Source organism: Cetorhinus maximus, chromosome 9 (genome assembly GCF_964194155.1).
Source record: "Cetorhinus maximus chromosome 9, sCetMax3.hap1.1, whole genome shotgun sequence".
Classification (NCBI taxonomy): Eukaryota; Metazoa; Chordata; class Chondrichthyes; order Lamniformes; family Cetorhinidae; genus Cetorhinus; species Cetorhinus maximus.
This window is the reverse complement of record NC_135887.1, coordinates 45,632,396-45,646,679: the sequence shown is the minus strand read 5'-3', so window position 1 is coordinate 45,646,679 and position 14,284 is coordinate 45,632,396. Positions and strand designations below refer to the sequence as shown.

The 14,284-nt window shown below is 46.5% G+C and overlaps 1 protein-coding gene across 1 annotated transcript; it reads left to right on the top strand.

Annotated features, from left to right (window-relative positions):
* Positions 1–9,149: 9,149 nt before the first annotated feature.
* On the top strand, positions 9,150–9,904 carry LOC144684327 (BBSome-interacting protein 1). Its single transcript, XM_078547964.1, has 2 exons — positions 9,150–9,153; positions 9,759–9,904. The coding sequence occupies exons 1-2, from the start codon at positions 9,150–9,152 to the stop codon at positions 9,902–9,904; spliced, it is 150 nt and encodes a 49-aa protein (XP_078404090.1).
* Positions 9,905–14,284: the final 4,380 nt, after the last annotated feature.

The following is a 14,284-nucleotide window of genomic DNA, read 5'->3' as shown; positions in this document are numbered from 1 at the left end:
ACATGGACCACAACAACTGGATCCTCCTCTTCCCACTGTAAGTCCCCTCCAGCCCTGAGCAAATATCCCGAACCCTGGCACCAGGCAGGCAATATAGCATTCTGGACACTCGCCCTTTGCTGCAGGGAACAGTGTCAATCCCTATCACTATACTGCCCCTTATTATCACAACATTCCTTTTTGCTCCCTCCACTTGAATGGCTTCCTGTAGCATGGTGCCATGAGCAGTTTTCTCATCCACCTGGCAAATCTTGCTTTCAAGCACCTCAAACAAGCAAAGTCTGATTGGTTCCCTTACCTGCCTCACTCATGGCCACATCCTCCTGTCCCTCATCACTGACCGAAACAGACAACCAAATTCTAAGAAGCATGACCCGTCTCCTGGTACAAAGGGCAGAATTTTTCTGTCGGCAAGTTGGGGGCGGGGCCTGATCACCGATGCGAAAATGATGTGGGATGACATTGGGGGGAACCCCCGACATCATTGCGCCCCATTTAAATATTCAGGAAGGCGGGCGGACAGCGAAATCAGCTGTGCGCCCGCTGACCTGTCAATGGCCAATTGAGGCCATTGACAGGATAATTAAGCCAATTAAAGGACCTGCCCGTCCAACCTTAAGGTTGGTGGGCAGGCCAGGAGCCCCAGCGGGCTTCTGAAAAAACATGAAACCTCATCAACCGGCGGGATGAGGTTTCATGTCTGTTTTTAAAAACTTTAATAAAGTTTATGTGATATTTATTAACATGTCCCATCTCGTGTGACATTGTCACATGAGGGGGAAATGTTAATAATTTTTTTATTTTTCTATTTTTCAACTTACAAAAACTGTCAGTGATCTCCCTGAGGCTGCACTTAGTCTCAGGGAGATGTGCGCTCTTCCGCGTGCATGCGCGAGAGAGCGCACTCTGACAGTTGGGGAATCCCCCCCAGCACAAAAAGCGCATAGCGCTTCCCGCTGGGCAGTCCGCACACTCAAAATGGCGGCGGGGCCCGTTTCAACGGTGGCGATCGGCTGCCCGCCCGCCGCCGAGCCGGTGGGGCCCACCCACCCATCAAGGGCAAAATTCTGCCCAAAGTGTCAAGGCACTTTTCCCCTTCCCTGATGTTGCGCCATAATCTTGGAGAATGGCAAAGCAGACTCCATGGGCTGGCTGGCCTGCTCCTGCTTCTAGTTTCTCTGTTCACTTGAACGGCCTTGAGTACCATGGTTCCGTGATCAGTTTGCTCATCTACACTGCAGACTCCACACTTATCCACATAGGCATTAAGAACGTCAAACCTATTGCATAAGGACCATAGCCAGGGCTCCTCCAACAGTACACTTGCAGTTCCCCTACAACCCTGACTCGCAGTCACAATTTTCCTATCCATGACAATTGACTAGATCTGTACCATTTCCTAACCTAAGGGGTGTGACTGTTCTTGGATCAAAGCATCCAGGTAGCTCTCACCATCCCTGATGCTCTGCTACATTTGAATTTTGGACTCCAGTTCAACAACTGAGCTGAAGCTTCTGGCGGGAGAATTTTCCGGTCGGCGAGCGGGAGCAGAGCCCACTCACCGACGCATAAAATGACATACGGTGACATCGGGCGTGTGTCCCAATGTCACCGCACGTCATTTAGATTGTCAGTTTGGTGAGTGCACATCTGACTTGGCTGTGCGCCCGCTGAACTGTCAAAGGCCTATTAAGGCCATTAACAAAGTAATTGAAGTTGTTAAGAATGCTGCCTGTCCAACATTAAGGTTGTCGGGCAGGCGAAGAGCCCAGGCAGCCTTCACATTTTTCATGAAACCTCATCCATGGGCGGGATGAAGTTTCATGAAGAGTTTATTAATTAAATAAAATTTTTTGGAAAGGTTAATGGACATGTCCTAGCTCATGTGACTGTGTCACATGAGGGGACATGTCCTTAATTTTTTTCCCCTTTATTAAATTTTTCTGAACTTGAACTGATCTCCCCGGGGCACCTCTGTGCCTCAGGGAGATTTCTGCACATTTTCGTGCACATGCGTGAAAGAGCGCAGGCCCCGACTCAGGGAATCCCACCCCCCCCACCCGCACAGGGTGCGCTCAGCGTTTCCGGGTGTGCGTCACGCTGGGCAGGCCTTAATTGGCCCGCCCATGTAAAATGGTGGCGCTGACCCGATCAGGGGCACCAATCGGGTTCGTGCCTGCTCCCGCCCGTCCCCGCACAACCCCCCTGAAGGGGGGAAAATTCTTCCCTTGGTACGTAGACACTTACTACAGATGTGGTTGTCTCGGATCACAATGCTGTTCACAAATTTCCACATGCTGCAGTGCCAACATACTAATTGCTCTGCATTTATTTAACTAAATAAAGCTTATGAATATAATCGACTTATCTTAAAGGCTTTTTAATTAATTATGTCATTGATTTAATTTAAACTATAGATAGATTAAATATTTAGCTGTAACATGAATCACAATAAATATTGGAGGTGAAAAGCAGCACCTCCTTCCCCCTCTGTGCTAAATTCCCACTTTCACCAAATTCCCAACTTTTACATTCCGTTTATAACCCACTCTGTGCATCAGTAGTTGCTATTTACTTTTATGCACTTTCTCCAGCCATATCCAAATTACAAGTGGTCACTCGGCTCCCTATTCACAGTAATTAGGTCCTATTCAGGCAATCAATTTCGTTGTGTGGTCGGGGTTTAGATGGGGTTTTGAAGATTGTCTAGTCTCCCAAAAGTATGCAATTTGAGTCCGTAGTTTCTTTAACATAATTGTTTATTTACAGCAAGTATTTACACATTTGAACTTCCACACGAGGTTAGCGCTTCTCCCTCTTCCATATATCTCTTAGTTCTCAGTCATGTGATCTGACATCACATACGCTTCTGATGCTAACCTTTTAACCTGCGGGTTGGCCATTAAATGTTCACTGCCACTGACAGACAGTTTCTGTTAAGTAATGGCTAACTTGCAGTTTCCTTTACAGTTTTTAAATTTCTAAGTTGAATTTAAAAAGTTAAACTAAACTTCAGTTTGAGATCACTCACTTACGACTTACCACAGAGTTCCACTCTCACCAAGTACTCAACTTTTACACTCCATTTATGAAGATCCCCATTCTCTACCCACTCTCTACATTGTGTGGTGGAATTGGCCATCAAGCTGTCAAGACAGCCAAAAAGCAAATTGATTCAGAGCAACAGCTACTTCCTCAGAACTGAAGTGTTTGTATCTTGACAAGAATTTAAGGTTGTTTATTGAACTGCAGTTGCAGATTGCCTCCTTTGACATTGTCAGAGCATCTGAGTTAGCTCATGAAAGGAACACAGCCAAAAATAAAGAAGCGGAACAGGCAGCGAATGAAATTTAAAAATGGGAGTAAATTTGGCAGGAGAAACAAATGAAGGCAAATGAAACTGGGGTTAAAATAACTGAAGGAAAATGGAAAACGCAAGACAGACTGCAGAGGTAGTAAATAATGAGGAAACACAGACAAAACAAGAAACCCCAAACAATGACCCGTCTTTGCTTTAGTACTGACTACTCCCTTCTAGTTTCACTGTTTAGCGCATTGGCTTGAACCCAAGGCCACTTTCAGTAATATGAAAGTATAGTATGTTTATTTTTTAATCTTAAGCAATGAATTTTGCCAAAAAAACAAATTCCCAAGAAGCAAAACACATTTTGAACATAATATTTCATGATCAAATTGCATGTCTTGTTTCCAAAACATTATTGTAACATGAAATTCTATTCATGCTTTATTTATTAACTGTTTTGGAGTGGACCTAAACATCTTGCAACTCTTTAACAATGTTTGAGAGGTTGCTATTTGATTTAACTAATTGCTAAATATTTTAGTTCCTATATTCTGCTAAACCTCAGCTAATGTTTATAATAACTGAAAACACTTAAATACCTTTTATGTAATCATTGTTCTAAAGCATGAACACATTGAATCAATCTCTCAAGTGTTGCTTTTTGCAATAAAAGCTGCTGCGTTAAATGAACCATGCCATCTGTGAACATATATTCAAATATTCATAAAGATGAGAGAATTTTAAAATGTGGGCTGTAGGAGTCATTGAAAAACAAATGGTTTTATGATAGTTCTCCTTAGTAACATCATGCTATCATGTTATGAAGTATTTGCCTATGATGAGTAATTTCCTGAAAGCTAATGGCATTTTGTGGCTTTATTTGAAGATGAAAAATGTTTTATGGATAGGACCTAGCTCCAAATTAATATTCAAATTTTATTTTGCTGATCTGTCTTCACTGTATTTAAGTTACAAAGGCTGATTTTTGATCAAGGTGCTGTCTGTATTTATAAAGCTATGTGTGTTTTTTGCTACATAATTGCACAAGAGTCTTCACTTTTCTATTTTCTTTCCAGTAAAATTGTGCTGATGTGTACTAATTAATATTCAAATAAAGATAAAGTCACAAAAGGCACACATGCCCAACATTTGCCCTGCCAAGGGGAATTATATAATGTTGGTAAGTAGTGCAGCATTCCTAGCTATTAGGGTACTGTTAAGGACTGCGGCGCTTCTCCCAAATAAAATTAGGGCCAGAATTTTCCGGCTGACGTGTGGATGGCGTAGCCCGCACGTCAACGCATAAAATGACGCGTGCTGATGTTGCGCAAGCGTGCCGACGTCAGCGTGCGTCATCGCGATATTTCAGTGGGTGGGCGCGATCAGTTCGCCCGCCATTAATTGAAGGGCTCGTTAAGCCCCTTAACTTACCAATTGTGTACGATTTTGAGGGGCCCGTGTGAACTTCGGGTCAGCGCACTGGCCCAACGGGAAGGCGGGTAGGAGATTATTTAAGAAAACGTTTGCAATGTCGGGATATGTGGACTCAGAGGGGTTGGTTCATGTTTTTCACGAAGTTATAATTGATGAAAGTGTTTAAAACATACCTGTATGATTGTTAGTAGTTCTCATCGATGTCCAAGAGGTTTTTGTGTAAAGTGAAAGCATTCTGCAGACAGCATTCTTTTTCGGCCTTGCAGCTTTCTGGAGGCCTCCATTTAGCCTGGGGCTATGGGTTCTGACCTCTCCAGTGGAGGCAGCTTCCCTGAGGAGGAAGGGAGGGATAGAATCAGGAGGAGGCCAGGACTGGACAATCAGCCTCCAAAGGAGGCACCTTTGGGTGTCCAGGCACAGGTGCAGGCAGAAGGCGCGCAGGGCCAAGAGGTTGTCCAAGGTGGAAGGGGCCACATATGACGTCACTATCCTGCTGCCAGGGTATACAGGCGGCGAAGCAGCTACCTCAATATGACTGAGGTGCAGTGCTGAAGGAGGCTCCGACTTTCAAGGGAGACAGTCAACTATATCTGTCAGATGATTGGCCCTGAGATCTCCCCTAACTGTGTGGGTGGACACCCCATGCCAGCGGCTCTGAAGCTCACAGTTGCCCTCCACTTCTATGCCTCTGGCTCCTTCCAGGGGTTGGTGGGTGATCTTTGCGGTGTCTCCCAATCAGCTGTCCACACTCGTGTCAAGCAGGTTACAGACACTCTGTTCAGACAGATATCCACATTTATCCACTTCCGCTGGGACCAGGCAAGTCAGGCACAGCGAACCAGAGGCTTTGCAGCCATTGCTGGCTTCCCCCGCGTCCAGGGTGCAATAGACTGCACACATGTGGCCATCAAGGTGCCAGCAGGTGAGCCCGGTGCCTTCATCAACAGGAAGGGCTTCCACTCCAAGAACGTGCAGATAGTGTGTGATCCCAGGATGCTGATTCTACAAGTCTGTGCAAGGTTCCCAGGCAACTCCCACGACACCTACATCCTCAGACACTCCCAGGTCCTGGGGCTCTTCAGTGCTCCAGCCCGGCTGGATGGTTGGCTGCTGGGTGACAAGGGCTATCCCCTGTGAAGGTGGCTCATGACGCCACTACGCCGTCCAAGAACAGAAGCTGAGCAGCGGTATAATAGGAGCCAGGGCACCACAAGGGCTGTGGTGGAGAGAACCATTGGTCTTCTCAAGATGCGCATCCGTTGCCTGGACCGTGCAGGGGGCGCACTCCAGTACCCCCTAGATCGTGTCTTTCTGATAGTGGTAGTCTGCTGTGCCATGCACAATCTTGCGCTGGAAAGGGGGGATGCAGTTGACGATGAAGACCTTGACGCCCTGGATGAGGCTGCACATGATGAATCCAGCAGTGCCTCAGAGGATGAGGAAGCACAGGGCGATGATGAGGGGCACAACGATGACCCGCGTTTACACCAAGGAGGCAGGGACACCCGGGACAATTTAATCCAAAGAACCTTCAGCTAGCTCCACACACATGGATCTGTAGGAGCAGCATTGCCTGGAACTTCCACACGTGGCACTTAGGTGCTACCTCTTCCACCTGATCAGCTGCAAATAAGGCCTTAGTACAGAAACATCAATCTCCACTCTAACACTCATGATAATTATGTGAAAATGAAAAAAGCACCTCAATGAAAAGACGCTGAGCCATGGTAACAAAGGTGGACTTTATTCTGTCCACAATTAAAGCCCACATGATTATTCGACAATGTTACAATAAGGGGTCCCTATTCTAAGGCCGACACAAAATCACCAGTGACATACCCGGGGAGTGCCTAAGGTGCCTTATGTTTTCATTTCCGGGTGCTACGTCTAGGTGCAGCCCCATCGCTCGGAGTGGCTTGTGAGACAGCCTGCTGACTCTGCTGTCCTATTGGCCTAGATGACCTTGGCGGGCGTCCTCTGGCCCGTGGAGTCTGTGATGGCCCTGCCTGGGAGGGAGTGGCCAGCTCCTGAACTGGCACCTCCCCAGTTGTTGCAGCCTCAACGGAAGCAATGTTGACTGACAGAGGGGCGGAGGAGCTGCTGCTCTCATCCAGAGCACCATGAGAGGAGCTCGCAGTGACGTGAAGTCCAAATCTACTTCCCTGCTCACCGCAGATGCACGGGCACCGAGTGCCGGTGCTTGGTGTCCATAACATCTCCCACAATGGAAAACACCAACTGTGGCCAGAACCGGTGTGAAAGCTTGCAAGTCAGAGCGTAACCCAACCATATTTTGATCCATTTGGTGGAAGCCCCTCTCAATGAGAGTCGCCAGTCTCTCACTGAAGGAATCCTGATGCTCTGCCCTGAGGGCAGATTCTTCACGCGCACTCTGCCTGGACACCTCTGTTGCAGAGAGCAACTGAACCATTCCCTCATGCAACCCTGCTAGATGCAAACGCACTTCCTGCCGCCTTTCCTGCAGCTGCTGCAATGGGGACAACTCCAGAGGCACATCATCAGTGCCAGACTCAGCATGTGCCTCATGCCCTGCAGCCCTCTGGCTGCTGGAGCCATTGGCACTCTCTGCCCCTACCATCTCCTCCAGCGATCGTGATGTACCCTCTCCACTGTGACCCGGGACACTAGCCAACGGTAAAGTCCCCACCGAGGTATGCGTGTCTGCGCTGGTGCCTGGCTGGCTGAAATTATGTGCCACAAGTTACACACATTGCCCCTCAGGTGTGGAGGGGGGGCTGCATTGAGGACGTGCGGGTCGCTCTGGTGGTGATGCTGAAATTAACAACAAGGACAGTGCATCAGTTAACATGCATTCAGTTCAACCTTTCATCCCTTTCCCCCTCAGCCTCATAAGTAGCTCACCCTTAAAGAAGAACATTGGTGAGGTCCAAATAAGTCAAGACGGGCCCCAAGCATTAAACGCACATGCAAACAGGCTGGTTGGATGGCCTCATGAATGGCACATGGCGTGTAAAGAACCAGAGGAGTGGGGAGAGTGCAGAGGTATCTGATGTGGATGTATTGTTGCCTGGATAGTTGTGCGGCTGAGGGAACATTTCAAACAGTTGTGTCATTTTCCGCTGAACTCAGGAGATTGAGAGGTCATATTATTGCCCTTCATTCTGTAAGGAGGGGCATAGACTGGGTGGCCAGAAGGCAACATTTCCCCTTGGCGCTGGGATGAGTAATGTGGTGGCATTCATCTAAGTTGAGTGCCATGAGGTTCACAGCTGAGGTACTGAGGACCTTCTGGACAAAGTAATGTGGGGCGCACTGGCTGAAAGGGTGCAGGAGGTCCCAAACCTCCGAAAATGGAATAAGTCTTTGGGTGTGCATCGGCAATCCAATGGCATGTGAGACCATGGTGATAGTGGTCACAAATGGGATAAGGTGACTTTGGAAGGTGGTGGAGAGGATATTTCTCAAGGGGACGAAGGTCCCTCCTGTATGACCCAGACATCAGAATGAGTCAGTCTGTGAATGAGCATTGTTGCAGCATTAACGATTGCAGCAACCATCAGTGGTTTGGATGGTGGGCACAAACAGTGGATGGGACTGTGGACCTCAAATACCTGCCCGCTGGACTCCAGCCTCACCGCCCTTGGCCGCCTTGGCCTCCTGCCCAGCTCCATGGCCTGCTCCTCGAATGGGGTAAGGTGCTGGAGGAGGGCGCGCCCACCACCAGTCCTCAGGTGCTCCCAGGCATTGTGGTTAGTTTTTGCCTGCAAAACACATAAGAAGATTTATTGGGACAGGTCGCTCATGTACTCTGCATGCATCTGCCGCACCCCAACTACAGTGGCCCATCTGAGGCCTCCAGCGGCTCTTTCCCACACTACTAGTGATGAGTCCCCCGAAGATAGTACTGCTGGTCCCAACCCCTTCCCCCAACGGTCCCCTTGGACACATTCGGCGTCCATCACTTTGAATAGCACACGGTTCCTAGCGCCCATGGAAAGGTGGGTCAAATAGGTGCGGCGCCGATGCCTGCAGATGGGACTTGCCCAAAAGACCTTGAGGCACCCCTTGGACCATGTCATTACCATCAATATAGCATGTGTTGGAGTTCTGAGTGTGTGTCTACTGGCCTCCCCTGCAGCTTGCCCACAAACTACTCAAATGCCACAGAAACCAACATATGCTGTGCAGAAAGCCCTTCTTCTCCTCAACCACTAAGGCTGATGTAAGCCTTGTCAGTACCCATTTGTCCACCCAGCGTGCGACAGATGCCCTATGCAGTAACGGCAGCCAAACATGGTGGGGGGGGGAACAAAGGCTAAGGCTGCCTTCTGCCTCAAATAGCCCAGGCAGACATGGTACTCACCTGTCCGGAGCGCAGCAAATCATTGAAGCGTTTTTGGCACTGTGTGCCAGTGCATCTGATGTCATCATGGGTACTTACAGCCTCGCCCACCTCCTCCCACACCTGGCTGGTAACATGGGGGGCCCTCCTCCTCCCATCCTCAGGATACAGAACATCACATCGCTGGCCCACCTCTTCCAGGAGGACAGCAAGGCATGCGTCAGAGAATCTGGGTGCACAGTGACCCCCCGCTGGCCTCTCCTGCAGCCTGCCCCTCTCCTCCTCCACCTCCTCCTCCTCTGCCCTCCTTGGAGCATTCCTACCGCTCTGAGTGGCCATGGTGCACTGCTTCAAGCAGGCTGCCTGGCCACTCTTTATGCAGGCTGCCGGCTCCCCATTGGAACCGGCAGTCTGAAGCCGCACACCCCCCCCCACGACTATTTTCCCGTTCTCCACGGGAGTCGCAAAGCCGCGGTGTGGGCCTTAATTGGCCCACCCGCGGAAAATGGTGGCGCGGCCCGTTTCGCCAGCGGCAATTGGCCACCCGCCCGCCACCAAGTCGGTCGGGCCTGCCCGACCGACGAACGTAAAATTCTGCCCTAGAAGTTTGGACTTTGACCAAATAAAGAGGTTTGCAAGCTGCTGAAGCAGCTGTCATTATTTACAGATGATCAGAGTTATTTGTGCACCCTTAAGTAAAGTCCATGTTTCGAGAAGTCCTTCCTAAACAAGGTCAGCTCTCCTTTGAGGATGTTCCTGCTATGGTGCTCTGCAAACCAAAGCTGCTGCCTCTTAAATCAGTAACTTTGGAGAAGATGGAGAAAATGCAGAGGGAAGCTTAAGTATAATTAATTTAAACAAATCATCTTTTAAAATAAAACATCTCTTTGTTGTATTTGACAAAAACTTTGAAAAATGGGAGTTGTTTCACCATGATGTAGACTTTAATGCCAACGAGAAATTTGCCAGCATTAAGCTATTAACTCTTCCTTCTTGGAACACTGCATTCAAAATTCCACAGTTTTCCACTTGTAACAATGGTGGTGTTATAGCAGGTGGATGGTAAATGCCAAGCTGCCCAAATCCCATAGGGAAACTTGAAGCAGTTGCCACAACTATTTGCAATTTGTACTTATTTCGAGATGCAGGCTTTGAATTCAATAAAAAAGACACCGAAGCTTAGAGGTTTTTTACATTGCTAAATTAAACATTTATTAATAAAAGAAAAAGATTTTAAGCGCTTACATATGTCTATGAATTATTAATTTAATAACTGTTAAATCCCCTAATTAATCTGACTCCTAGTTACAACTCTGTTAAGGCAACAGTAAAAACACTGTTTAAAAATTTTAAAAGACCCAGGCAATGTAACACGATACCCTGAACAGTCGAATTCAAAGTGAGTTTTCTTAACTTCAGCTTTTTGTAGACAGTAGTTTGGCACAGAGGCCGGAGGCTTTTCACACTTGTTAGATCTTAGAATGCCTTCCCTTGCACACATCCTTCTCTCCTTTATACATATTTTCCCCTTTGAATGCAAATTCCCATTGTTTCACTAAGTCTTTGGACTTTACCTCTCTAATAATAAAAATCTATCATAATACCAATTTTACCAGTAATCTTTGGGAAAAAATAAGCACACTGTTTCTTAACTTCTCCTAGCTAGATGAAACATTTCACCCCCTCTTTTGAGTTCAAGCTAGTCTGGTTTATTTAAAAATGCAAATGTTCCCTTTACTCCCCACATTCTAAAACTTCCCCCATCTTTACCTGTTTAACATTTCAAACTTAGCTTATCTTCTGATACATCAAAGCCTTCGGAGCAGCTGCCTTTAATTCAATTAAAACTTCCCTCCAAAACACACAATCGTACACAGACCCAGAGACACAGACCCCACTGTTACTCTACAATAAATTCCAATAACATTATGAAAATTATTATACCTTCCTGACAGATGGGACTTGTGCCTGTGTGATAGTAATCTGTTGTTTCAATGGCAAATCAAACATATACTGAACTGTTTAAAAAGGGCTTTTTAAAGATGTCACAAAACTATCATATTTTTCACAGTATTAGTGTGGGATATTGTAAAATAGGCATATGTTTATGTGTGTGAATGGTTCTGTCTGTGTGGCTGATTTAATTAAATTAGAGACGGATAGATTGCAATGTTGAAATTATCAACAGAATTAGGTGTAAAAAGGCATTTGAAATGCTAATGAGTGTGCTAGGGTAAAGGCAACAGATAGGGTGTGAATGAAATTTGCATTTTAAGGTAAGTGGTGAGATGTTTGTGTTTCAAAGAGACATGGGTCAGAATTTTTGACTTGGTGGGTGGGGGCGGGGCCAACTCGCTGAGGCGTAAAATGATGCAGGGTGACGTCAGGCGTGCTTCCTGATGTCACCACGCATCATTTAGATTTTCAGTTCGACGGGCGCGCAGCCAACTTGTCTGCGCGCCCGCCAAATTGTGAAAGGTCTATTAAGGCCTTTTAAAAACTAATTAAACTAATAAACTGAGCTGCCCATCCAACCTTAAGGTTGGCGGGCAGGTGAAGAGCCCAGGCGGCCTTCGGATTTTTCATGGAAACTCATCCACGGGCGGGATGAGGTTTCATGAAGTGTTTATAAATTGACTAAAAATTTTTATAAAAATTTATTGACATGTCCTAGCTCATGTGACACTGTCACATGAGGGGAATGGTCTTAAAATTTTTCTTTTTCTTTATTTAGATTTTTAAAACTTAAACTATTCCCCCTGAGGCACAGAGGTGCCTCAGGGAGATTTCTGCACTCTTTCATGCACATGTGCAAAAGAGCGCAGGCCCTGACTCGGGGAAATACCCCCCGCACCCCACCCCCCACCACCGCCTGCACAGGGAGAGCTCAACTTAATTGGCTCGCCCATGTAAAATGGTGGCGTGGACCCGATCGGGGGTGCCGATTGGGTCCGCGCCCACCCCCGCACAACCCCCCTGATGGGGGAGAAAATTCTCCCCATGATAAGGTTTTTACGACTGGCAAGTTGAAGAGGGTAAGTTTGTTTCATAGATTTTTCCCAAAAGTGCTGACCATAATGATGACACAAAAAATTTTTATATCATGGGAAAAGTAAATTCCAAAGACATGGGAGAACAATGGGATTTACAAATCAAAGAAGCAGAAATATATTCAAAGAAGGATGGAATGCTGTATGAGGTGTGGCCACGTGAGATCTGAAAGATACACCGTGTGAAACAGACTTGGGGATAAAGCCTCTAGCCACTTTGCAGAAATTTGCTGTTCCAGTAACCAAAGTTGCATTAAAAGTCTTTAAGAATTCCACTGTTGAGCGGGTACTTGTGTAGTAACGTTGCTGGATTGTCTTTATAGGGCGGAATTTTGCCCTTGATGGGCGGGTGGGCTCCACTGGCTCGGCGGCGGGCGGGCAGCCGATCGCCACCGCTGAAACGGGCCCCGCCGCCATTTTAAGTGGCTGGGCCAATTAAGGCCCACCCAGCGGGCTGCCCGACGGGAAGCGCTATGCGCTCCCTGTGCGGGGGTAGGGGGGAGGGATTCCCCAACTGTCAAAGTGCATTTTCTCGTGCATGCGCGTGAAAGAGCGCACATCTCCCTGAGACTAAGTGCTGTCTCAGGGAGATGACTGACAGTGTTTTAAATATCAAAAATAGAAAAATAAAAAAATTATTAACATGTCCCCCTCATGTGACAATGTCACACGAGATGGGACATGTTAATAAATATGACAAAAACTTTATTAAACTTTTTAAAAACAGACATGAAACCTCATCCTGCCAGTGAAAGAGCTTTCATGTTTTTTCAGAAGCCCGCCGGGGCTTCAGGCCTGGCCGCCAGCCTTAAGGTTGGACGGGCAGGGCCTTTAGTTGCCTTAATGATCCTGTCAATGGCCTCAATTGGCCATTGACAGGTCGGTGGGCGGAGAGCTGATTTTGCTGTGCCCCCACCTTCCTGAATATTTAAATGGGGCGGGATGACGTCAGGGGTTCCCCTGACGTCATCCTGCATCATTTTCACATTGGTGAGCGGGCCCCACCTTCCACTCACTGATGGAAAAATTCAGGCCTATAAGTTTACAATCTATTTTGGACTGTTGCCTTAAAGGTGCGTAGTTTGGAATCTGGTTAATTAGGAATTTTGGGAATTGTTATAATCTGGTTGTAATGTGGTGTATGTGTTTTATCCTTTTCTTTTGTTAATGAATGTTTTAATTTAATTTTTGAAATCTCTAAAGGTGTTAGTGGACTCATTACTTCTGAATACAGTGCACAAACCTTCTCATAATAAATACAAATTGCAAAACAGTTGTGATAGCGTGGCCAAGTTTCCCTTGTGGAATTGGTCAACCTGGCAAGTACCATCTGATGTATCATAATAAAACTGGCGGCTCTTTGTGGTATTTTTGAAATTCCTTGATTGGCCTGGAATTGATGAATCTTAAGGCTATGAGTATGACAAAAAGATTGAACTCAGGACTTAGTGTTGAGGGATTTTAAAGTGGTTAGACTGAAAAAATGGCTTTAACCATTGCTAAGACTTTTCTGGGAGTAAAAGATATAATCCTGATTGGTTTATGGAAAGTAACTAAGGCACATTTAACAGAATTGGTGGATAAGTTGCAATTGCGGTTAACCGCAGAAGCAAAGAAAGTAGACAGAATTGAAGTAATAGCGCAGCATTTGAAATCGGAGGGGATACTTGAAACTAGTGAGTCACAGCTGGAGATAGTGGGACTTCAGCTGCAAATGAAAAAACTTGAATTGGAGGCGAAAGAAAAGGAGAATGAAAAAGAGAGGGCTTTTCAAAGAGAAATGGAAAAGAGAAAACCTGACCCCCAGAGGGAGAAGTTAGCAATGGAGGAAAGAGAAAAGGAAAGGGAAAGAGAATATCAGCTTAAAAAGCAAGAAGTTAAAAAAGAGATCTCAGATGCTGAGGAAGGTTCTGATGTGGAAATGGACACTTTTGACTTAAAACCCAGTGGGGAGATGTTTAAGTTTGTGCAGGCTCTTCCGATATTTGAGGAAAGGGATGTAGAGGTGCTGTTTATTTCATTTGAGAAGATAGCTAAGCAGATGAAATGGCCACAAGCAACCTGGACATTGCTTTTACAGTCTAGGTTGGTAGGTAGAGCTCATGAGGTATATGCATCACTGTCAGAAGACGTTTCGGTGGATTACGAGGCAGTGAAAAAGGCTTTTTTGAG